Below are 23,063 nucleotides of genomic sequence, written 5' to 3'. Positions count from 1 at the left end.
GCCATCGGGAGCGCCAGCCCTGCGAGGGAGGCCGCCGCCTCCGCCCTGCCCTTCTTTAGGCATCGGCCGGGGCAGGCGGGGCGGGCGCGGGGCGGGCGCGGGCGGAGGGGGCGGCGCGCGCGGGGCCCGTTCCCAAAAAAGCATTGGCTGCCCGGCGGAATGCGGCGCCCCCTCCCGCCCCCCGCCCCGCCAGGGTACTTAGCCGCCCGCGGCCGCCGCGGAGCCGCTTGCACTCCGACCAGCTCCACCGTCCCAGCGCAGCCTCTTCGCCGCCTCCTCGACGGACTTTCGCCAACTGCCCCGCAGCCTCCGCCGCCGCCGCCATGGACGCCATCAAGAAGAAGATGCAGATGCTGAAGCTGGACAAGGAGAACGCGCTGGACCGCGCCGAGCAAGCCGAGGCGGACAAGAAGGCCGCTGAGGAGCGCAGCAAGCAGGTGGGCCGCCCGCCCCCCCCCCGGGAAGGGGCCGCCGGGGGCGCGCCAGGGACCCCCCGCTCGCTACGGACGCCCCGAAAGAGAAGCCGGTGGCCGGGACGGGATGCCCGCTGCGCTTCCCCCACCGCCCGCCTCGGGAATTGGGGGGAGGGGGGACTCGGCATCTCCCTCGACGGGGATTTGGAAGAGCGCGCGGGGGGGAGGGTGCCCTCCCTGGGCTGGGTCCTTCTCCCTGTCGAGCCCCCCCCCCCGCTTTGAATTGGGGATGCTGGATCCCCGGTAGTTGGTTGAATAGACGTGGGTCGTTTCCGAGAAAAAGCAGCTAAGTGGGAAAGAGACCCCCCCCTCCTCCCCGTCACAGGCGGAGTTGGAGCCCCGCTCCACGGTTGGCTCCTGGAAGGTCAGATATGGAGCTAATGCAAGTCTCCTCCACTTGATGCCTCGCAGATGTGTTGGGACTACACCTCCAGTCATTCCCAGCTCAAACAGCTGGGATTTGAAGCCGCAGCTGGATGATGGGAGGTTGGGGAGGGGGAGAACCTGGCCTGGCTCTGGGGCTTCACCCAAAGTCCACGAAGGCAACTGACTCAACTGGGCATGGAACCCAGAGGCCTTAAGGCAGCCCAGCCCTCCTTTCCCAGCTGGCCTGCTCCCCCACAGGCTCGGGGACCTTCCACCTGGCCCTCAACCCGAGTGAACTTGCTTTCCCCTCCTCTGGGGTCCCAGTTCCCCTAGTCGTGAGCTAAGCACGCGGGTAGCTTCATTCAGACAACACTCTGGGTCCCAAACGCAGCCCCAGCATCCGCATTAGGCAGGCAGTGGTTGGGAAGGCAGCCCTGGGGAGGGGCAGGTGGCAGGGGAGGCCGGACCGGGGGAGATTAAAAGGGCTTCCTCCTCTTTTTGCCTCTGGCCTGCGGGGGGGCTAGATGGAGGAGGACATTGTGCAGTTGGAAAAGCAACTGCGGGTCTCGGAGGACGAGAGGGACCGCGTCCTGGAGGAGCTGCATAGCGCCGAGGACAGCCTCCTCACCGCGGATGAGAATGCCACCAAGGTAGCCTCTCCGGATGCTCTAACCGCCTCTCTCTCTCTCTCTCTCTCCTGTTTTCCTCCCTCTGTCCTTCTGCACCTCTTCTCCTTCACGCCATCGCGTTGCCTGCCGCACCCCCTTCCCCTCACTGCCCCTCATCACCCCCCTCCCCCGGTCCCCAACCTCCGGGCAGTTGGAAGATGATCTGGTGTCCCTGCAAAAGAAGCTGAAGACCACTGAAGATGAGCTGGACAAATATTCGGAGTCCCTGAAAGATGCCCAGGAGAAGCTGGAGGTGGCAGAGAAAAAAGCTGCAGATGTGAGTACTTCTCTAAACCCCCCTCCCTCCCCTCCCCCAAGGAGCATGTGCCCCCACCTTCCTGCCTCTGGGTCACTCAACCTCTCTGTCTGCTGGACTCGCCACCAGCTGTGGGGATCAGCCCGCCTGCCACCACCCAAGGTGGCACGAGATGTGCCATCCATCAGCCAAGAATCCTGGACACCTGGGTAGCTGGTCCAGATGCCCAGCCGGCATTGTTGCCAAGGAAGCAGCAGAGGCCTGTCCTGCTGTGGTCCTAGGAGCCGCACCTGAAGCTCTTTTGGGGAAGGTTGCTTGGACATCAGGCGGGAGCCCTGGGGGGGTTCAAAACAAAGAGCGCCTTCCTCCCAGAACCAAAGCCTTGGAAATGGACAGGGGTTCCGATGCGTGTAAGAGACCCTGCAGCACCCACAGGGGTGAGAGGGCTTGTCTGGGCTAGTGAGTCCTTGAGCCGAGATGCCCATGTGGGAAAAGGTACGCAGAGGACAACTGCAAATGGCTCCGAGGTGCAAAGATAGGCCGCTGAGGCTCGATGCCCAAGGCGTGCCAAGAGGTTTCTTGACGTGCCAAGGAGAGGATACTTGCTGGGTCGGCAATCACTCAAGGCTGGGGAGAGACCCGGTGGGTGGGGGTTATATATAGCTCAGCACTTTATATGGAAGAGGGAGCTCTCTCTCTCTCTCTCTCCCCCACCCACCTGTCTAAGTATTAAATCGTCCTATGGCTGCAGCCCTCAAGCATTCCCGGCCCCACAGCCTTCCCCGCAATTCATTCCAAATCTGGGCTGTCGGCCCCTTAAGGTTGGGGGCGGGGGAGTCAGACATCCCAAGCAGATGATGTCATATGGAGGACTACCATCACTCTCTTTAAGGGAAGGAAAGCAGCTCTCCCAGGCCTGGGAGAAAGTGCCATGGGGGGGGGGGTCACGTGGGGGTTTAAGGCCCATCAAGAGCAGCCAGGCCAGAGCGGAGGAAAGATAAACGGGGCAGAGCCGATGGGCGCTGCCTGGGAGCCTTTCGGGGGCTTGAACTGTTCTCCAACTCCTTGTGGTTCTGCCTGGCCCAACAGAAATCTGACTTCATTGCAACTTTGGGACCGCAGAGAGTCGCTCCTCCGTGAGACGCTGCTGTGCCTAATCTGGCTCAGATGGGCCTGCCTTCCTTTCGCTGTGGCTTTTCCGATAGATGGGAGTCAGCATTCCAGCCAGGCGTTTATTTAACTTGTTCAAAGGAACCGCAAATAGATCCCAGGGAAGATATTCCTTATAAGGAAGAGAATGCAGACTATTTTGAAATAGCTTGTCTCAGTTAAAGGCAGGAGAGAGGAGGAGGAGGAGGGAGGGAGGGAGGGAGGGAGGGAAGGAGGCCAGAGAAATGCTACCGAATTTCCAGAGAGGGGCCTCTGCTGTTTTTTAGCCCCTCCAGGGAAAAAGGTTTATTTCTTTGTAGGCAGGGAGGGGAACGTGGGGTGGATTTTTCTTCTAAGTACTGCCCAGGTCTTGCCTCTCCTCCTCCTGGCCCTTAAAAGGGTTATTTTGCAGAAAGAGAGAGAAGGCGACTGTAGGGTTGAGGGGTGCGGTAGGTGAGGAACAGCTGCTGGGACAGATGTGCAGGACGAGGGTGGGGGGGTTGCCAGGAAGAGCTCACCTTTGCTGGCGCGACCGGGCCGTGACTCATGGCTCTGCTCAGCCATGCATCACTTCCGTGGTGGATCCGGACTCTGCCTGTGGGGGGGAGGGGCAGCCAGCCTGAGCAACCGTTGAGCTGGCTGGGAAGGTGTGTCCCCAACTTCCTAACTGCACAGCTCCTCTTCCAAAAACACCTCCCCACACCCCTTTCAGGCTGTAATCTTGTAGATCAGAAGGTTTCAAACTTGGCTATTTTAAGACGTGCGGACTTCGCCTCTCGGAAGTCTCCAGCCAGATTTCTTTTAAGTCTGCAAGTCTTAAAGTTGTCAAGTTTGGGGGCTGTAGATCAAGGGACCCTGCCCCAACACGCTGCGTTTGGCAAAAGAAGTGGGCCGGGAGGCTGCCAAGAAGGGGCCACCGTGCTGCCTTCAAAGTCAAGATTCTCCAAGTGGTTTTCTCTCCTGGGGAAACTAGGAAGGGGGCAGGTCTGTTACGGCAAACCTTGGTTCAGTTTAATGGGGGGGAGGGGGTTTCCAGGTATAGACAGCTGTGTTCTGAAGCCCCCGGCCCAATTATAGCCCCGGTGTGGTCTGGTTCCCAAGGAGGTGGATGGACTCCCTCCAGGTGCCTGCATGAGAGGCCGGAGTCAGGCTGAGGAAAGTCATCCCTATCCCGTTGCCTGTAGTGGGTCCTGGCTGGGCTCCTTCTGCCCCGCCAGCTCTTCCTCGCCCTCCTGGCCAACCTTGTGGCTCATGGGACTGAAGCAGCCGAAGGGGCTGGGGTTGGGGTTGGGGTTCCCAGATTCTCATCCTTGGCTGGCTTTTAGCTGCAGTTCCTCCTGGCGGATAAAGCAGGAGGGAGAAATCTCTTTTTTTCTCACCCATTTCTACCGAGAGGAAAAGGGGAGGAAGAGATCAGCTGGCAGAGTTGGGCTGTGGGGGGCAGAGGTGACCTGGTTGAGGGCTGTTGGCTTTGTAGTCCTCACCATCTCAGCCCAGCCCCAGGTTGGGGCTCTTTGGGGGTAATGGATGAGCCTCCTGTGGGCTTCCTGCTGTTCCCATGAGCCGAGGTGGCGCAGTGGTTAGGGTGCAGTACTGCAGGCCGCTTCAGCTGACTGCTATCTGCAGTTCAGCGGTTCAAATCTCACCGGCTCAAGGTTGACTCAGCCTTCCATCCTTCCGAGGTGGGTAAAATGAGGACCCGGATTGTTGTTGGGGGCAATATGCTGACTCTGTAAACCGCTTAGAGAGGGCTGGAAGCCCTTTGAAGCGGTATATAAGTCTAACTGCTATTGCTATCTATCTATCTATCTATCTATCTATCTATCTATCTATCTATCTATCTATCTATCTATCTATCTATTCTATCTATATCTATCTCTCCCTCCCTCCCTCTGTCTATATCTATCTATCTATCATCTATCTATCTATCTATCTATCTATCTATCTATCTATCTATCTATCTATCTATCTATCTATCTATCATCTATCTATCTATCTGGGTGAAATGAGGACCCAGACTGTGGGGGCGATATGCTGACTCTGTAAACCACTTAGAGAGGGCTGAAAGCCCTATGAAGCGGTATATAAGTCTAACTGCTATTGCTATTCTCTGATTGTGTGGGGGGTGGAATCTTGAAATCTCAGCCCCCACATCCTTCCATATTGGGAAAGCCCTGAGGTCATCACCACTAGGCTCTGCTTTAATTGAGCCTTTCTTTGACCACTGGGAGGCGTCCCTGTCCTTGAAGGGGGTTGCAGTGGAGGAAGGTTTCCGGCCAGCTGTGCCCCCCCCCCCCCGGAGGTTGTAAACTGCCTTCTTCCCACTTCTCCCTCTGCACATTCGTTCCCTGCTGCTTTCACGCCCGTCCTGGGGATTTCCTCGGGAGTTGTGCTGGCTCACAAATCTTGGAAACAGTCTCCCAGGGAAAGCCCCCAGATTTCTTCCCAGGCTCTGCAGATCTCCTGGAAGTCGGGCGATTTTTCCATGGGGTTGTTGCAAGGCAGCTGGAGACACTGGGCGGAAATGGGGGGGTCTGCCAGGTGTGAGGAGGGGGTGGCCTTTCTCCAGCACAGGAACTGCTCCTAAGGCCTCTCTGGGGATGCCAAGAAACCTCTCAGACTGGCCCATTTTCCAGGCTCCCTCCTCATGGACTGCAGTGGCACCAGATGTGCCAGCAAATGTGATGCCCACTTAGGTCCCCCTGAGTGGGGGCGTCTGCACCTCCCCTCCCCTGGGCCTTTTCCCGCCCTCCCCCCTCTGGGCCCTCCATGGGGCGCTTGCCTTGGCCGAGGCTCCCCGTCCCAGGTTGCAGGGCGGCCTCCAGCTGTTGCCCAACCGCTGCTGGGACCGTTGGCTGGGACTGGCAGAGCAGCGGAGGGGGTGGGGGTGGGGGTGGGGATGCGGTTGTCCTGCGGGCGATTCGCCTCCTCTGGAATCGGGGTCAGCTGGGGGACGCCGCATCATCGCAGCCGGAGCAGTGCGGGCTCTGCGGGCGCCGCCGGGGGCGTCCAGGCGGGGCTGAGCCGGGCTGGGCTGGGGAGGCGGGCGCTGCGTTGCGCGGAGGCCGGGCATCCCGGCTGCGGCCTGCTGCTGCTCCTCCCTCCGTCCTCCTCCTCCCATCCTTCCTCCCTCCCTCCCCGGCCCTGCCCGCCCGCGCCTTCCTCTTCCTCCGCCCGCCTTCCTCCTGCGCTGCGGGCCCGATGGCGGCGGGGCTGAGCTCGCTCGAGGCGGTGCGCAGGAAGATCCGCAGCCTGCAGGAACAGGCGGACTCCGCCGAGGAGCAGGCGGGGCGGCTGCAGCGGGAGCTGGACGAGGAGCGGGCGCTGCGCGAGCAGGTGAGACGGGCGGGAGGGACAAAGGCGCCCCCTCCCCTCCCCTCCCCTCGGGCCGCAGCCCTCCGGCCACCTGGGCGCCTCCCCCCTCCGCCCACTCTGCGCGGCGGGCGACCCCCGGGGGGATGCCGTCGGGAGGCATCGGCTGCCCGCCCTGCCCTGGCCCCCGCAGGCAGCGCCCCTTCCCCGCCAGGTGCGACCTTCGGCCTCTGCGGGGGCTCCGGGCTCCCCCTTGCGGCCTTGGGGGCGATTCCCGCCGGGACTCCCCCCCCCACGCTTCTCTTCCCAACCGCCGCCCCTCCAGATGGGAGCTCCCCGTTCAGGGTCCCTCTGGTTCCAGGGACTCCCTGGATCCTTCCTCAGAGCCCCCCCCCCCCCCCGCCCCTGGGTGCTTTCTCAGACCTCCTACCCCCCCCTTTAATCTGGAGCCCTGAGCGCCCCCCCCCCACTCCCCAGGAAGGAGCACCTGGTGAGGGTGGGGTCCTTTGCTGACACCTGCAGGGCTCCTCCCAAGGGGGGAATGGTCCTGGGTGCAAAACCTCCACCCCGACTCTGTATATTCCAGACCCCGACTGGTTTTAGGGAAGCCCACCGTGGCCGGGAAGCCCTCAAGCCACTGGGACCAGCAGGGGCCTTTAACTGGGAGGCCCAGTCTGGCCCAGTTTTGTATTTCTGGCCGTAAAGCTGAAAGGCTCCCTTGGAGTCCAAAAAGACAGTTGTAAGGAGGGCTCTTGCTTTGAAATCAGTTGGCCTCTGGGTGAAGGAGGAGGCGGTGCAAGGGGGTTACAATATGGCCCCCCCTCTCTTTCTCTGGCTGCAGTTCAGACCAGGAGGGCTTGTTCGGCTGAACCCCTCTGGGGTCTGACTGCCTCCCCCCCCCACTTTAGCCAGGTAGCCTCGGGGGTTTGGAGGCTGACTTGAAGGGGCCCCTCCCACCTGCCCCCTTGGCCAGCCAGGGGCCTGGACCGAATCCGGACCTTCTTTCCAAAGACTGAGGACTGGGGGAGGGGGGAGTTCCTGTTGCAGGGAGAGGGGGCTGGGTTGAAAAAGGGAAATGGTTGCTTTCAAGGGGGGGGGAGCTGAAGATCTCAATCCCTCTTTGGGCCAAACTCTGCCAGAATCAGCCCCCCTGGTTCTCTGCTTGGCCTTGGACGGGTGTCCTTTGGAATAAGGGTATTTTTGTGACCATATAAGGAAACGGCTTTGCTTTGTGGGAAATGGAAAGGGATCATAATTGGCCCTGCTGGTTTCTCTTTGGGAACAGGAAGTAGGAAAGCAACCTTTTGGCCTCCAAGGGACGCAGCCAGATGCCTTTTGGGGTAATGATTAACCGGAGCGCCATCGTCCCTCTTTCCCTGGAGGGGAAAAGTATGCAAGAAAGGCCGATTCTGTTGTGTGCGTTGCGTTGGGATGTCCCCGTCCCCTTCCCACCCCCCATTCCCCAGATGTGCTTTGCTTGAATTAAAAGGGGCTGAAGCAGCCACTGGATAAACTTGGCTGGGAGTTGATCTGGATTAGCAAGGAGCATTCAAGAGGAGCGTTTCCTGTAAGAGAACGGGTCTCCAATCTTGGTCACCTTCAGCCTTGTGGACTTCAACTCCCAGAATTCCCCAGCCAGCATGCGCTGGCTGGGGAATTCTGGGAGTTGGAGTCCACAAGGCAGAAGGTGGCTAAGTTTGGAGCCCCCTGCTGTAAGAGAAGAGCGTTTGCAGCCGCTGGATGCCGCCCGGAGTCCTACGCGATTGGGCGGCATATAAATGTTATTAAACTTATAAACTTATGCTCTTCTGGTGGCTTCCTTCCTGTGTGGCCTGAGCCAAAAGGCGCAGACATGTGGCCCGGGGAGCGTGGCTGCTGGGTAGTTTTAGGAAGCAGAGAAGACGGTGGGCTTGACGCAAATCACAATGGCTGTGATCTGCTTCCATCCGTTGGTGTCCTTCTCTCTGTAGGAATAATACGGTGCGCAGCAAACGATTTTAAGTTAAATTGCAGTAATTGCATAGTCATTTTTCTTCTCCTTTTTTCCTTGGCTGTGAAATGGAGGGAATGGACCGGCAGTGGCAAAGCCAGGGATGTCGGGCCCTGGCTCTGGGGAGGGAGGTTGACCTCCCTCTTCGTGATTCAGTGCCGCCCTCCTGCCCACTTTTCAAACACGAGCCCCTTTCCTTCCTTCCTTCCTGCTCCCAGGCCGAGAGCGATGTGGCTTCTCTGAACAGGCGCATCCAGCTGGTGGAGGAGGAGCTGGATCGTGCCCAGGAGCGCCTGACAACAGCCCTTCAGAAGCTGGAGGAGGCCGAGAAGGCGGCCGATGAGAGCGAGAGGTGAGGCTGGCCACCCCCTTTGGCATGGCCGGTGCTTGGCTGGCACCAGAGTTACCTTCCTCTGGATAATAAAGAGTGTCCCGGTGTCCTTTGGGCTATGGAGAGGTCTGGCCTGTTGCCTTAAGGGGAACTAGGTGAAACAGAGAGATTCAGAATGGGAAGGGACCTCCGAGGCCATCAAGTCCAACCCCTGCACATTGCAGGACTCACTCTACCACCCCCAATGGGTGGGTCTCCAGCCTCTGTGTGAAGATTGGCAGGGAAGGGGAAGAAACCACGTAACAGGGCAGTCAGGGATTTTAGATCTGTGTCTCTCAATCTTTGCCATTTTAAGGCGTCTGGACTTCAACTCCCAGAATCCCCCAGCCAGCCTCAAGAGAAACACTGCTCTAGACCAGCGGTCTCCAACCTTGGCCGCTTGAAGACTTGTGGACTTCAACTCCCAGAATTCCTCAGCCAGCAAAGCTGGCTGAGGAATTCTGGGAATTGAAGTCCACAAGTCTTCAAATGGCCAAGGTTGGACATCCCTGCTCTAGACAAATGTTGATTAAGGAGAGAGACTCTCTGCCAGGATTTCTCTCCCATACGCACAAACGCAGGCACACACGCAGGGAGGGCGGGGAGAGCGACATCTGAGCACTTGCAGGGTGGGGCGTGTGGAGAGACGGGCGTTGGGTGCAGAAGACTTGCAGGGTGGGCATCTTCCCCGTGCCTTCTTCCCGGGGCAGCCCCTGTGGTTGAGCTAGGAAGGAAGGTGGCATCTGCAGCACTCGAGGGGCAGCAGGGGGGGTTGCACCCCAAACCGGGCGGGTGGCCCTGGGACGGCTGGGCTTCCTGGCTTTGCCCGTGACGGTGCCTTTCTCTCCCAGAGGCATGAAGGTCATTGAGAGCCGGGCCCTGAAGGATGAGGAGAAGATGGAGATCCAGGAGATCCAGCTGAAGGAGGCCAAGCACATCGCTGAGGACGCCGACCGGAAGTACGAGGAGGTGAGCCTCCGCTGACCCTGGCCTGGCATCCCCTCGGGTGTGGTGGGCGCCTCCATGGGAAGGAAAGGGCGGACCTCGGGCAGCCGAGCTCCAGGCATTGGGGCGGTCCCACCAGGAATGGGCAGAGGAGGGGTGGCAGCCGTTGGCCAGCTCCTGCCTGCTTCTCTGCCCCTCCGGCTGCGGTTTCAGGGCCACGTTTGAGCCATCGGGAGCAGCCTGCTAAGGGCCCCCACCTGCCAGGAGGGGGCTGACAGTGGAGCAGCCCCTCCTTGGAAAGTGCCTGAGCCCAAAGTCTGCACGGACTCTGGAAGCCGGGGAACCCGTGGCTCTTCCAGAGAGCTTTGGGGGACTGAGGCCTGCGGTGCCTCCTCTTCGCTGTGTAACTCCCCACTTTGCCTTTTGGGCCTAACATTCCACTTGTTTCTCTGAAAGCCTCCCGGAGGTTCAGGGATGCGTTTTAGGAGGAGGCAAAGCCATTCTGCCGGGCTCCGTTGCTGGGAATCCAGCCCCCCGGAAGGCACCTGTTGGCTGGGGTGGCCCCTCCCAGCTTCATCTCCCCCCCCCCTTTCTGTTTCCACGGCGGCTGTAGGTGGCCCGGAAGCTGGTGATCATTGAGAGCGACTTGGAGCGTGCAGAAGAGCGGGCCGAGCTCTCCGAAAGGTGAGTCTCCCTCTCGGGGCTGCTGCTGCTGCTGCTGATGGCCTTGCGCTGCTGTCCGTGGATGTGGTGGATGTTCTTTCGGCCCCCGCTGCAACCGTGCCCGGCTGTGCGCCCCAGTGGAAGGGGCTGCGGTGTGTGTCCGCCCGCCTGTGTGTTTGCCTGTGTGTGCTTACGGCCGTGTCGGCGTCCGGCGGGGGAGCTCTGGTGTGGTTTGGGTCACTGCATGCTGTGGTTGTCACTGGCTCACCGGTTTTTGTGAATGGCTCTTGTGCGTTTCCTGTGTCCACTAACAGCCAAGTCCGACAGCTGGAAGAACAGCTAAGAACCATGGATCAGACCCTGAAAGCGCTCATGGCGGCCGAGGAAAAGGTACTGGCACGCATCAGCGTCCGTCGGTGAATGCAAAGTCCGGGCTTAGCCGCAGCCCAAACCTGGCGGCTGAGGTGCCTCTCGCCTTCTTGCTGGCCTCCTCCTTTTCCTGGCCTCCTCCTGCTTCGCTTGCGTGGCTCTTCTTTGTCTCCAAAAGCTCCGATCGGACGCGTGTGTTCGTGGAAGCCTTGTGGCCGTGACTGAGCCCGAGGAAAGGAGCTGGCCTCTCTGGGACCCCTGGGCTGCAACCGAGGCTGGCCTCTGCCAGAGGGGCTTCCAAAATGCCCCAGGACAGCCAAACAGCCACCTGTTTGCCTGCCTTTGATTAGAGGAGAGGGGCTCTTAATTGGGAGACCCTGCCCCTCCTCCTTCCCTGCGCAGCCTCAGCTGCAGGCGAGAGCACGGAGGGGGTCTTCTCCCCGTGCCCCTTGAGCGCGGTGGCGGTCCCGATTTGGTGGTCCCAGAGGGGTGCAGCTGCTTCCGAGGCCCTTTCCTTCAGCTTTGAGATTCCGTTTTCATTTTTTCTCTATCTTTTCTCCCCCTCTCTCCCTGGGCTTGACTGGTCTTCCTCCTGCCCCCTTTCCTGGCTGCGTCCCCAAATAATAGCAAATGTGCTGAACTTGAAGAGGAATTGAAAACTGTGACCAACAACCTGAGGTCGCTGGAAGCTCAGGCGGAGAAGGTAGGACGGGCAGGGAGGAGCAAGGCCAGGTGGGGAAGGAAGCGGCTGCCCCCAGCAACACAGGTCTCGCCTTCCGAGTCCCACAGCCCTCTGGCCTTGTCCGCTTCGCTTTTCCGTCCCGAGTGGCCCCCGAGTGGATATGTGCAGCCTCGTTTGGAGCCAAGCAGCTGTGGCAACCGGCGGATGGGTGGGCTCCAACTCCCAGAATTCCCCAGCCAGCATAGATGGACTCCAGCCCTCCCTGGGTGGGGAATTCTGTGACTCGAAGTCCACAGGCGTTCAAGTGGTCAAGCTGGGAAAGGCTTCCCTTCTGGACCGCTCTGGGTTTCATCTCAGACTGTGGCGTCTGGGCAGCCCGAAATAGCCAGGAGGGCCAAGGATTAAAGGGAGGAGGTCTTTGACCTTTGGGCACTTAGGCTGCTGATCTGGCAGCGAAGCGAAAGGAAAAGAGCGACGTGGTTTCATGAATCTGCACAGCAAGCAAATTTCCAGGGTGGTTTTTTTAATCAGTGTTTATTCTTTGGCACCCAGCTCAGAGAGCGCCAAGGACTCCCCAGTTCAATCCAGGCTGCTCCTCTTGGGTCTCTACCCTGCTCCGCTTTCTCGGAGGAGAGAGAGTGCTTCTCCCCCCGTGAAATCGAGAGGAGGCTCAGGGGCACCTCTGCCAACGGGCTCCATCCTGCAGAGCCCCCAAGCCTGGTTCCCCCAAGCAGCAAAATCAGAAGTGAAAGAGGAGCTCTCAGCCTTGGAAGGGGGGGTGGGTCTCCGCAGGAGTGTTCCTGATTCCCCAGGGGCTCTTCCGGTGGTCCAAGAACGCCCTCGGACGCCCGATTTTGTTCCTGCTTGAGTCCCAAGAGGCCCACGTCTTCCTGCCCCACGGCCTTTGCACAACCGGCGTGCAAAAAAGGGAAGCCCGAGGGGCCGCTCCGCTTCGTGCTGACGTTGCCCTGGGCTGAGGGAGGGAAGGGGGCACTTGCAGCCCTCCAGCTGCCGCTTTCAGCGCTGGGCGGTTGTGCAGCCCGGATGGCAAGGTGGTGGGCAAGACGGGCTTCTCCTGGAGGAGGAGAAGCCATCCTTTTGTGGGGGGCTCAGGAGGCCTTTTGAGTTGGAAAGCTGGACTTTTGGAAGCGGTGGCAGGCCAGAATTCTTCAGTGGTGTGGAAAACATCGCCATGCCCGAAGGCCCCCTCCCCTGGTCTTCCACCTTGACCCCCTCCCCAGGAGATGGGAGTTGTAGTCCAGCATCCGTGGACGCGGCCTGCTCCTCTCTCAGCCCTGTCTGATCAAACCTCCTGCTCGATTCTGAGCCGGCCCCCCTGCAGGGCCCCCCTTGTGCAACCGGTGTGGAGAGGGCGGTTTGGAGAGGCCCGGCGTGGTTCCTCACCTTGGGCGTGTCGTGTTTTTGTCCTTTCCACTTGCAGTACTCTCAGAAGGAAGACAAATACGAAGAGGAAATCAAGATCCTGACTGACAAACTGAAAGAGGTAAACCGCCCCAAAACAAGGAAGCGGGTTTTCTGGAGGAGGAGGAGGAGGGTGGGGGGGAGGTCAACATTGCTGGGATTGTTCTTTGCCTCCTGGAATGCTGAGGTGGCCCAAGGGAGCGTCAGCCGCTCAGGGTGTGCAGGAGTGTGTTGTACTTTGCCCCAAAGCCACACTCCCTTCTTAATCCGCTCCCCTGCAGCCGAAGGAGAAAAATCTTCTTCATTGAGCGCAATGAAACTATGGCGTAGTTGCAGAGCTCTTGTGTTGGGAATGTTGCACGAATGGGTGTGTGTGTGTGTGTGTGTGTCAGGGGTGGGTTTCAACCGGTTTGCGGCGGTCCCCACGAACCAGTTGGTCGGCGAACCCGGAAGTAAGCAACCTCCGAGAACGGCGAAGGGCCCACCCGCCCGCCCGGTTTTGACGAGTTCTGCGCTTCCACGCATGCGCAGAACGCATACAGCGCCTGCGCGATCCTCCAGGAGCAGCTGGAGCATCGCACAGACGCTAGTACGCATGCGTGCGCTGCGCGCGTGCACGAGGACACCGCCGGCCCCGTTCCAGAAACCCACCCCTGGTGTGTGTGTGTGTGTGGATTCCCACTCAAGTCCCATCCGGAGGGCCTGCATCCAGTCCAGCTTCCCGGTGCTCTTTTGGGGCTGCCTCTGATGAGAGCCCGCTTCTTTTTCTGGTGGGAACAGCTGAGCACACCTTGGGCTGCTTCAGGTCCAGCGTTGGCCTTGGGGGCAGTTCTTTGTATCCAGTGAGCTTTTTCTGGGGGGGAAATGCCGTGTGTGTGTGTGGGGCCAAGCCGCCTCCTGACCCCCCCTGCGTGTGCTTTGACCCACAGGCTGAGACCCGAGCTGAATTTTCAGAGAGGTCAGTGACCAAGTTAGAGAAGAGCATCGACGACTTAGAAGGTACGTTTCTTTGCCTGCCTTTGTCCTTCTGCAGCTTCTGCCCTGAGGCCACCTGGGAAGCCGCTGCTTCACACGGGGTGGGGGTGGTTCTGGTCAGTCTCCCTCGACCAGGTGCTGACCGCTTGTCCCACCGGGCATTCCCCTCTTGAGCAAGAGACGAAGGTGCGGAGGGCTTGAGGGGGACTTTCAGCGATTCAGCCACCGCCCTTCGGCAGGTATCTTAGATCAGAGCATCAGTCCCCCCCCTCCTCAATTGGAGGGTCCTTGGGAGAGGAGAGAAGAAAGAAACGTTGCTTTAATGCAGTGTTTCTCAACCTTGGCAACTTGAAGATGTCCGGACTTCAACTCCCAGAATTCCCCAGCCAGCGAATGCTGGCTGGGGAATTCTGGGAGTTGAAGTCCGGACATCTTCAAGTTGCCAAGGTTGAGAAACGTTGCTTTAATGGAAATAAAGGGTGGGAGGTTTGACCATCTGAATGAACGTAAAAGTTGGGGTGAATATTGTGTCATCCAAACGTCTCCAGTTCATCGAGTGTCTCGTCCCGCCCTGAGTTTCCCCTCAATTAGGAATCTCAACAATGAGCTTAATTCCCAGATGCAAAGACGTGGTGGTCACGGTGGTTTTTGGGTGGCGACCTCTGACTTGTTTGTGTGGGGACAGAGTTTGGCTTTGCACACCTGGATGGATGGGTTCCCTTCGCCAACGGTTGGGATCTTTTTCCCGTGGAAGAATTTCATCCTTACTAGACTCACAGGATCTGCTGGAGAAGACCAGGATAGTTATTGGGTGGTGGCTGCAGTGCCACCCGGATCTCTCCTGCCAAGGGAGGGAGGAAAGGAGCCCTTGGGCAGATACCAAGTGGAGGCCTGCAAGAAGCCCAGCAGCCAGGGCTGCCCGCTGGGACCTCAGCTTTGGTGGATGCCAAGGAGGGAGGAGACAACATTTGGGACACCACACTTGGCCTGTAGCCTTGTCCTCATGGAGGACCTCAGTTGAGGAAGCTTTCTGGAGGAAGAGGCTCTTGGAAAAGGGGTCCAGAATTGGAGATTTAAGGAGGAAGTTGAGTGTTTGGTGGAGAAAATCGTCCAAACTCCTCTCCGGTCTGAGGTCCTCCAAAGATGGAGAAGTGGGGTGTCTTCCCCCCTTGAGCACCAAGCGGGTCCCCAGAGGAAGGACCCCCTCGGGGCCCTTTCCTTCTCCCTCTCCCAGTTCAGTTCAGTTCAGTTTATTGTATTTATATGCTGCCCTTTTCCCCCGAAGGGGACTCAGGGCGGCTCACAACTCGAACCGGGGAAGTGGGATACAGACAAAAATTTAAAAAACAAGCACAACAATATATAATTTAAAACTCACAACAGTCATACCATTCGAGACGGGGGCAACAGCTCTTTAGCCCCAGGCCTGTCGGAACAGCCAGGTTTTGAGGGCTTTGCGGAAGGCCTGGAGGGTGGTGAGGGTTCGAATCTCCACGGGGAGTTCGTTCCAGAGGGTCGGAGCAGCCACAGAGAAGGCTCTCTCCCAGTTCCCTGCCCTGCCTCCGTGCAGTTTGAGGTCTGGCTGCCAGGTGCTTCGAGCAAGCACCCCCGCCGAGGGCAGAGGGGCCTCCAGCTAGAGCCAGGCTTCTGGGCACCAGAAGCGCCTTTCCTGCTAGAATCCTCACTTTCCCGTCTGCCAGCTCGCCTTTTTCTCACTCTTGTTTTGTGAAAGCCCTTTTCAAATCCTCCTCCTGACCTCTCTTGTGTTTCATCCCACTCTCCCTCCTGCCGATGCCTGCACACCCTTCCTCCCTGCTCCTGGCCGGATTTCTGGACGGTGTTTCCTTTCACCACTGCCTCTGCACTCCTTCCACCTTCTCCTTGGCAACTCTTTAGACGAGTTGTATTCCCAGAAACTCAAGTACAAAGCCATCAGCGAGGAGCTGGATCACGCCCTCAACGACATGACCTCCATGTAAATGGCGCCCTGTTTTCTGCCTGCGCCTGGTGTCTCAAGTCAGCCTTGCGAAGTCAGGCGGTGCTTGCTCCTCCTGTCCTGTGCGTTGTACGTGTGAGCGTGCTCTTTAAGCACCCTCTGTTTTTGCAATTTTCCAGTCCTCAGTGGACTGGCACAGAATGCAAATGGCAGGCAGCGGGTGGCATGGCCCCCTATTCGTGCAAATACTGTTGAGTTTGCCCTGGGCTTCAGCAGCTTTTTGGAGTCATTTAGCAGACTCTCCAATGAGAGGGCCAGAGAGCAACAGTCATTAACGCTGTGAGATTATTCTGAATTAAGGATGGGGGAGCAAGCATTTGCAAGGGCAAGGCTGACTTGAACGTGTGTCCCTTCCTTTCCTTTCCCCTGCTTTCCTGCACTTGGTTCCACACTGTTTGCTTAATCTTTAGTTCCTCCTTTCAGTTCTCTTCCGTTTCAGCATTTCTCGGCTTCTGCACCAAAGCCCCCCTACTCTTCCGGTTGGCAAGCCAAGCCTTCTTATTAAGAAACTCCCCGTAAATAGAGGTATTTTTAAGCGTCAGGTCCAATCAGGCCCACAGTGCCTGGGTAAGCTTTTTTTGTGGAAAATGCCTGCTGCACAAGAGGAAATTCTTCAGCAGGAAGGCACGTAGTGTTTCTCCCTGGAGTGGGGTCTCTTGCCTCTGTGGACCCACACAATTTGCAGCAAGGGAGCCCCCTCGAAGTACAATTCACCTGAAAATCCCCTTTGCTTTTGATTTCAATTAGGCCGGTGTTTCTCAACCTTGGCAACTTGAAGATGTCCGGACTTCAACTCCCAGAATTCCCCAGCCAGCGAATGCTGGCTGGGGGATTCTGGGAGTTGAAGTCCGGACATCTTCAAGTTGCCAAGGTTGAGAAACACTGAAATAGGCAGTAGCGAAGGGTGAACGAGCACGTTTTTAGCAGAATAATATTGAGGCTACTTGTCAAGGGATTTTGAAAAAGTATAGTATTCATTCAAAAAGCATCCCACCTTTTATGTCTTAATATATTTACACATCTACACCTATTCATATCTGTTTGCCTTTCCGTGTTGATTGAGAAAGTTGTAATTATCCAGAAACTATTTAAAATGTATTTTGGGGGAACGTTTCACCAGATATGGTGGGGCACAACTCCCTGTGGCCATTTTAGTCTAGCACAAAAGTTTTAGTTTGTGTAGCCCAGCACAAGCAGAAGCCCTCAGGTTAAAAAGGGGTTTTTAAAGACTTTTTAAAGATCCGTCAGTCATTTCAAGTTTATACTATGTCAGAAATGCTAAACGGAAGTCAGTTGTACCTGACCCATAACCTTCCTACTAACCGGTGTGAAAACGGACTGTACTAACTTACTAAAGAGGGGGAAAAAATCCCTAAAGCTAAGTGCCTGCCTGCAGGAGACTCATTTACAGCTCGGCAGATGCTGAAGGTTGTTTCGGAGTGTGGAATCTAATCTGAAGAGCTGAATTATGCTGGAGTGATTTGCATTCTCCCGGCTTAATTGACAAGCAACAATTAACCCCCGAGTTTGCCATTCAGTGGTTTGTTTTTGTTGTTCCTTTGGATTCCCAAAGTTATAGTCTGAATCCTCTTTGTAGGTCTGGGTTCCCTGCATATTTGGGAAATTTTATATATGCGTGTTTAACATTCCCTGCTGGCTGTTTTCTTTTACAAATCACGGCATCGTGCAGTTGATGGGATGGGATGTGTGGCATGATTAAAATGCTGTTAAGAAAAAGTGGAATATTTAGCGTAAGTCAAATGCCGCTTGGAAGGTTCCCTGAAAGAGAGGGCAATCTCCCCCCTCCCTGCTTAAAATGGGGTTGGCCAAGGGGGGAGAGGGAAGCCTTGGCTGGAAAGTGGTCCCTTATACGGAGCTTGCAGGGGCCAGAGAGCGAAGGCTCACCTCGGACTCCTAACTCCCTCCAGACCTGGGCCATTTCCAAAGGATGGGGGGGGGGGGGACACAGCTCAGATTTGACCACTAAGCAGAGAGGGTGGGGTGGGGGGGTTAATATCCAAACCCACTGACTTTGGTTTCATGAAAAAGTCAGATCTTGGAGGTGAAGTTAAAAGGACGAAAGATTTGATGCCCATAGAGAGGGCTGCCTCCAGGCTGGCAAGGTTCCCCTTGGAGGGCTTGGCTCCCTCTCCCAGGGGTCCCATGGATGCTGACCGAAAGATGGGGTGAAGGGTTGTTGTAGGGTAGATGCTGTTTCCGTTATCCTGGTGCCTTTTTTCTCCTCTGCTCTCCCTTTTTTCCTTCCTTCCTTCCTTCCTTCCTTCCTTCCTTCCTTCCTTCCTTCCTTCCCTTCCCCTTCCTTCCTTCCTTCCTTCCTCCCTCCCTCCCTCCCAACCTTACTCCCTCCCTCCCTCCTTCCTTCCTTCCTTCCTTCTCCATCTGCTCTGCCATTTTTATTTCTTCTTTTTTATCTTCATACAGATAAGTGTCTTTGTTTCACTCCTCCCAAGACCTCTCTTTCGTCAGCCTGGGTGAACCATCTTTTCCAAGCTGCTGTCCGGTTCCTTGCCCTCCCCTCCCGCTCCCCCCTCCCCTCCTGGGGCTCCTCCCCCACCCCTCCCCTGCCCTCCCCTCTCCCCACTTTGGGCCTTTCAGCTGTACAGGAACTCTACAACTTTCACTGTAAAATAAATGAAAAATCCCGACGTCGTTATCTCTTTCGCTGCTCCTTTTGCCTTTTATTTATGTCCTCCATTTCAAGTATGAATAAAGTTAAAACATTTGCTTTCTTCTGTTAGGGATTCATTCTATTATTTTCCTTTTCCACCCGCCTTTCTTTTTTTCATCCTTTTTCTCCCCCTGCCCCTTTCGCAGCTCTTCTGGCAGGACGGATCCCGTGCAGGGAGGGGGGGTTAGCAGCTTTGAGGGGGTGGCAGGGGTCTCTGAAGGGAGGGGGCTTTGGGGACGGGGTGGGAGGGGGTGGGGCAAGAGCAGAGGCCGAGCGTGGATGGCTTGGGCTGAGTAGAAGGAGTTGCAGTGGGGAATGCACACCTGGAGGCCCCCTGCACATCCGGTGGGGGAATAGGCTGGGGAAGAGGGAAGGCCATTGGCTGAAGTGGGCTGGGCTTGGCCTAAGCCATTCTGGCTCCATCAGGAAGCCACGGTTGGGTTTTGACCAACCCTAAATCGTGTTAGTGTAGAGATGGTTGTGACCTAGTGAAATGCTAGTCAGTCCCTGCCCCAAAGACCTTTTCCACGCAGGGGTCATCGATCCCACCTCCTCCCTCCCCCCCCATGGCTCTTGAAGCCCAACCCGGAGGCTCCTTGAGTGGCTGTGTCTGGGGCCATTCCAGCAGCCGAGTCAGCCCAGAGAGGGAGCCCCAGGGAGCTCCCCCATCAGCAGGCCTGTCTGCTCCCACATAAGCTACACAAAAGAGCCCCCTCTTGGTCTTCTGCAAATTGAGGCTCTGGCTTCTCCAAGCCTCCCGTGAAGTTCTGGAGGCCTTGCTCGTCACATCCCCTAAAGCAGTGTTTCTCAACCTTGGCAACTTGAAGCTGTCCGGACTTCAACTCCCAGAATTCCCCAGCCAGCAAATGCTGGCTGGGGAATTCTGGGAGTTGAAGTCCGGACATCTTCAAGTTGCCAAGGTTGAGAAACACTGCCCTAAAGAATCCAGGAGAACCTGGGTGGGGGACTCGGGACTAGCCAGAGTCACCTGCACAGAACCCAGGCTCAGAGGTGTCTCACGCGAGAATTGCAAGCAAGGTCTTATGTAGGAGCTCACAGGGACGGGGAGGCAGAGATAGTTTGAAGACTGGGTGGGCAGAGGAGGTCTTGGGCCAGGACCTGTCTGTCTCCCTTGCTGGAACTGGCCAGTCCTGCCTTATGGCCACCACCAGCACCTGCCCAGCCCTCTCCCTCGTGGAAGCCAGTGGACATCTTCTGAGTGGGAGAGATGGGTTGTTCCCCACGGGGCTGAGCGATGCATGGCCCACCACTGAGGGTGGAACTGCCTTCCTTCCTTCCTTCCTTCCTTCCTGAGATGCTTCACCAAAGGAGGTACGGGGCTCCTGCCTCGGTGTGTCTGATCTGTCCTACTAAACCGACTACGGGGTGACGTTTCCCTCTAACCGTTTCTCTTCTCTCTGCCTTTTTCCTTCTTCCTCCTTCTCCTGTCCACTTGCTGACTTGCACAGACCAGCTCTACCAGCAGCTTGAGCAAAACCGGCGTCTCACTCATGAGCTAAAGTTGGCCCTGAATGAGGACTAAGCTTCCGTGCTTCCTAACCCAGGTCTCTCGACTCGCCTGCCGCCCAACCACGCGAGGGGCCTGTGTCTGCTGCCGCCGGTTGGGGCTGAAGCTGGGGGGGGGGGGGCTAGGAGGCTTTCAGGTTCTGTCTCAGCCTTAAGATGGGCTACGCTCTGGATCACGGTCTGATTAAAGGGAGGCCACCAAGGAGTCTCCTCCTTGGGAGGGGTGCTTTTACTAGCAATTCTGCTCTGGGGGGGTGGGGGATATGCTGAAATTGGAACCGTGGTGACGTTTGCTTCCTGTGGGGCCCAGGAATGAGGTCTCACCACTTACGTTTCTAGCCCAGGTCACCTTTTGTTGGTCACCTCCGCTTGTGGTACCTTTGCATCGTTGTGAAACAGCTGTTGCTGTGTTGATCGTATGTGGATCCCGAGCTTCTGTGCTTTTGTCTCCCATCACAGACGTGTATTTAATGCCTTTCCTACTCACAGACGTGTATTTAATGCCTTTCCTACACAGTATGCATGTGACTTTACCCTGTGAAAGACGCTCCACTTTTCCCCAGCAGCAGAAAAATCCCTGAAATTTCCCCAGCAGACAGATAGCTGCCTCTTTCCTCCACCCTTCTACCATTTCTGCAGTCCTGGTGGAGTAAAATTGCAAAATGCTTCGGTCAGCATTTTTAGTACATGGATTTTTCCTTTCTTTCTGCTGCAACTTAACTCTCCCCCCCCCACCTTTTTAAATTTGTGATAGAAAAAGAAGGGTGGATTTTCTTTCTTTTTAGAAGGAGGCAGGTTTAGTCAGCCAGTTGCCACAGCAATAACTGACAAAATCACCGACTCCTTCAGGTGTTTCAAGGTGCTCCGGTTCTGTCTTAAATACGCCAAAACGAGTTTGACTTTGGCCAGATCCGTTTGGGGCCGAGGCCTGGCTAGAAGGTGCTTTGTGCCTTTTCTGCTTCAAATACTTTGGCTGCCACAGGGAAGCTATGCATAGGGGTTTCACCGCAATCTTTGCCTTCCTGCCATTAAAGGGTGCCTCCAAATGACGCCTTTTCATTTTTTTTTTCGACCCAAAACAGAAAAAGTGGCTAATGCAAAAGAAGAAAACTTCAATATGCATCAGATGCTGGACCAAACTCTACTGGAGTTAAACAACATGTGATATAAGTCCCTTAGCTGGGATGATGCCAACATCAATTTCATTCCTAGTTTTGTTTTGTTTTTTTAAAAACACCACCTGCTTGCCATAAAACCTCTTGAAATGTGTCCTTATTTTATCATTCCCGCTTCCCACCCACCCCCCCACCCCCTTGTTGCCACAATCATCCCAGGCCTGTCCGCTCTATCCAGGCGTGGAGTTGGGGAAAAGATTAAGAGGGGAACAAGATGCAGGAGTTATTGGAGGGGGGGGGCATCTGCCAGCTATGGGGTGCCCTTCTTGGGACTCCTGTTGCCTACGCTTTGGATGGAGTCGGTTAATGCCAATTGTCTGCAGGCTCCAAAAAAATGGGGAATATTCTTTTGTTAGGGTTGCCAAGGTAGGTCTCCTTCGGTCCAACTGTCAGGGGCGCAGGGCGAAGGGGGGAGGGGATTTTAACCTGCTTATCTTGAAAGAAGAGTCAGCCACGCCGCCCTCCAGCCCCTCCCTGGATGACCCAGCCCTTCGCCCAGCCGGGAGCTCCTTTTTTTTTCCCCCTGGAGGGTCCTGAGGCTCAGCATGAAAAGAAACCTTGAGCATCGGGCGGCATTTTGGTCTGCGGAAGGTTTTGTGGCGGCTTCGAAGATCTGTTGCGCTTGGGAGCCCATCCTTAACCTTACAGGGAGAACTTCCCACGGCAGTTTTTGTGTTGTCCGAACCAAATACGTTTTGGTCTTTGCCGCCTGTTTGTTCGACACGCCTTTCCCTTGTCTTGTTCTGAGCAGTTTTGGAGAATCATTTCTGTATGTAAACATTGTATAATTGATGATCATGGAATAAAATACACACTCTAGAACATTTTTTTTTTAAAAAACCCAACGGTTGTGGCCTTGCGATCTTTATTCTGCTCCCTGAAGGATTCCATCATTGGAGGTTTCCAAGCCAAGGTTGGACGGTCATTTGCCTGGGATGGTTTGAGGATTCTGGTGGGTGGAGGAGAGCAGAAGTTTCCAACCTGGGCAGTGTCCAGATGGAGGGATTTGGCTGGGGAATTCTGGGAGATGAAGTCTACCCAGCTGAAAGTTGTCAAGTTTGAGAAACTCTATAGCAATAGCAATAGCAATAGCAGTTAGACTTATATACGGCTTCATAGAGCTTTCAGCCCTCTCTAAGCGGTTTACAAAGTCAGCATATTGCTCCCACAATCCGGGTCCTCATTTCACCCACCTCGGAAGGATGGAAGGCTGAGTCAACCTTGAGCCGGTGAGATGTGAATTGCAGCTAGCAGTCAGCTGAAGTGGCCTGCAGTACTGCACCCTAACCACTGCGCCACCTCGGCTCACTACTCTAATCTTCATGTTCCCCTTCTTGACCCCTACGAGTCTAGGGCAGCGGAGTCCAACCTTGGCCACTTTTTAAGGCCTGTGGCCTTCAGCTCCCAGAATTTCGCAGCCAGCTACAGGTCTTAAAAAGTGTCCATAGTTGGACACCCATTTCTTCTAGGGTTTACTTCTTGCAATGCGGTGCGATAGCCAGGCCCTTAGCTGTGGGACAAAGTTAAACTTTGCTAAATGAAGCCAGACTTTGTCTAAAGTGGAGATAATTTTGGCAAATGATAAATGACTCAGCTTCATGGGGAAAGCGGGAATGGAGAGTTAAAACAACAAGTGGTGCTGGGGGCCCCATCTGGTCTGCATTTTATGGCACGTTTGAAAATTGTTTGGCCTGGCCTGGTGCCGAAGTCGAAGGGTTTAAAACTTAATTGGAATTGGATTCCCCTTCATTTCCTGGATTCTGCGATTGTGAGTGGCCGAAATATCTGGCCGCCTGTGCTTTCCTCCTCTTTCCCCCAACAGGTCATCGCTCCTTCTGTTGTTGACTTTGGGGCTAAAAGGGCAGAAAAGCACATCCTTGGGACATTCCCCTTCGTTTTAACCGGCTGTTCAGTGAACTCAAGACAGCCCAGAAAGGACTCCAGAGACAATAAGCCTCCAGCTCTACTGTTGTCCTTGAGCACCATGGAGGATGGTCTGGCCAAGGGTGGGACACGTTGCTTCTGGCCCTGAAGCA

The 23,063-nt window shown here is 56.3% G+C and overlaps 1 protein-coding gene across 21 annotated transcripts; it reads left to right on the top strand.

Moving 5' to 3' along the window:
* The first annotated feature begins 218 nt into the window (after positions 1-218).
* TPM1 (tropomyosin 1) lies at positions 219-21,086 on the top strand. Of its 21 annotated transcripts, none has more exons than XM_087703939.1 (10): positions 221-437; positions 1,364-1,489; positions 8,433-8,566; positions 9,436-9,553; positions 10,143-10,213; positions 10,507-10,582; positions 12,685-12,747; positions 13,595-13,664; positions 15,537-15,615; positions 18,079-18,314. In XM_087703939.1, the coding sequence occupies exons 1-10, from the start codon at positions 324-326 to the stop codon at positions 18,080-18,082; spliced, it is 855 nt and encodes a 284-aa protein (XP_087560065.1). In that variant the 5' UTR covers positions 221-323; the 3' UTR covers positions 18,083-18,314. The 21 variants fall into 21 exon arrangements, with proteins under 21 accessions (XP_087560070.1, XP_087560068.1, XP_087560065.1 ...); XM_087703952.1 differs by lacking the exon at positions 18,079-18,314 and adding an exon at positions 1,659-1,784 and having other exon boundaries at positions 15,537-15,619; XM_087703951.1 differs by lacking the exons at positions 10,507-10,582; positions 15,537-15,615; positions 18,079-18,314 and adding exons at positions 1,659-1,784; positions 11,189-11,264; positions 20,935-21,086 and having other exon boundaries at positions 222-437.
* Positions 21,087-23,063: the final 1,977 nt, after the last annotated feature.

Source organism: Thamnophis sirtalis, unplaced genomic scaffold (genome assembly GCF_051295495.1).
Source record: "Thamnophis sirtalis isolate CommonGarterSnake01/CBP01778 unplaced genomic scaffold, rThaSir2_p1.2 scaffold_2, whole genome shotgun sequence".
Taxonomy (NCBI): domain Eukaryota; kingdom Metazoa; phylum Chordata; class Lepidosauria; order Squamata; family Natricidae; genus Thamnophis; species Thamnophis sirtalis.
Note: the sequence above shows the minus strand (reverse complement) of the source record. Positions and strands in the feature narration are given on the sequence as shown.

What these genes read in the sequence shown, in the direction of transcription:
- TPM1 (XM_087703951.1), top strand. Translation starts at nt 324, where the DNA reads ATGGACGCCATCAAGAAGAAGATGCAGATGCTGAAGCTGGACAAGGAG. An exon ending in CCGACCGGAAGTACGAGGAG is followed by an intron (nt 9,554 to 10,142) that starts GTGAGCCTCCGC and finishes CGGCGGCTGTAG; the next exon opens with GTGGCCCGGAAGCTGGTGAT. An exon ending in TGACTGACAAACTGAAAGAG is followed by an intron (nt 12,748 to 13,594) that starts GTAAACCGCCCC and finishes TTTGACCCACAG; the next exon opens with GCTGAGACCCGAGCTGAATT.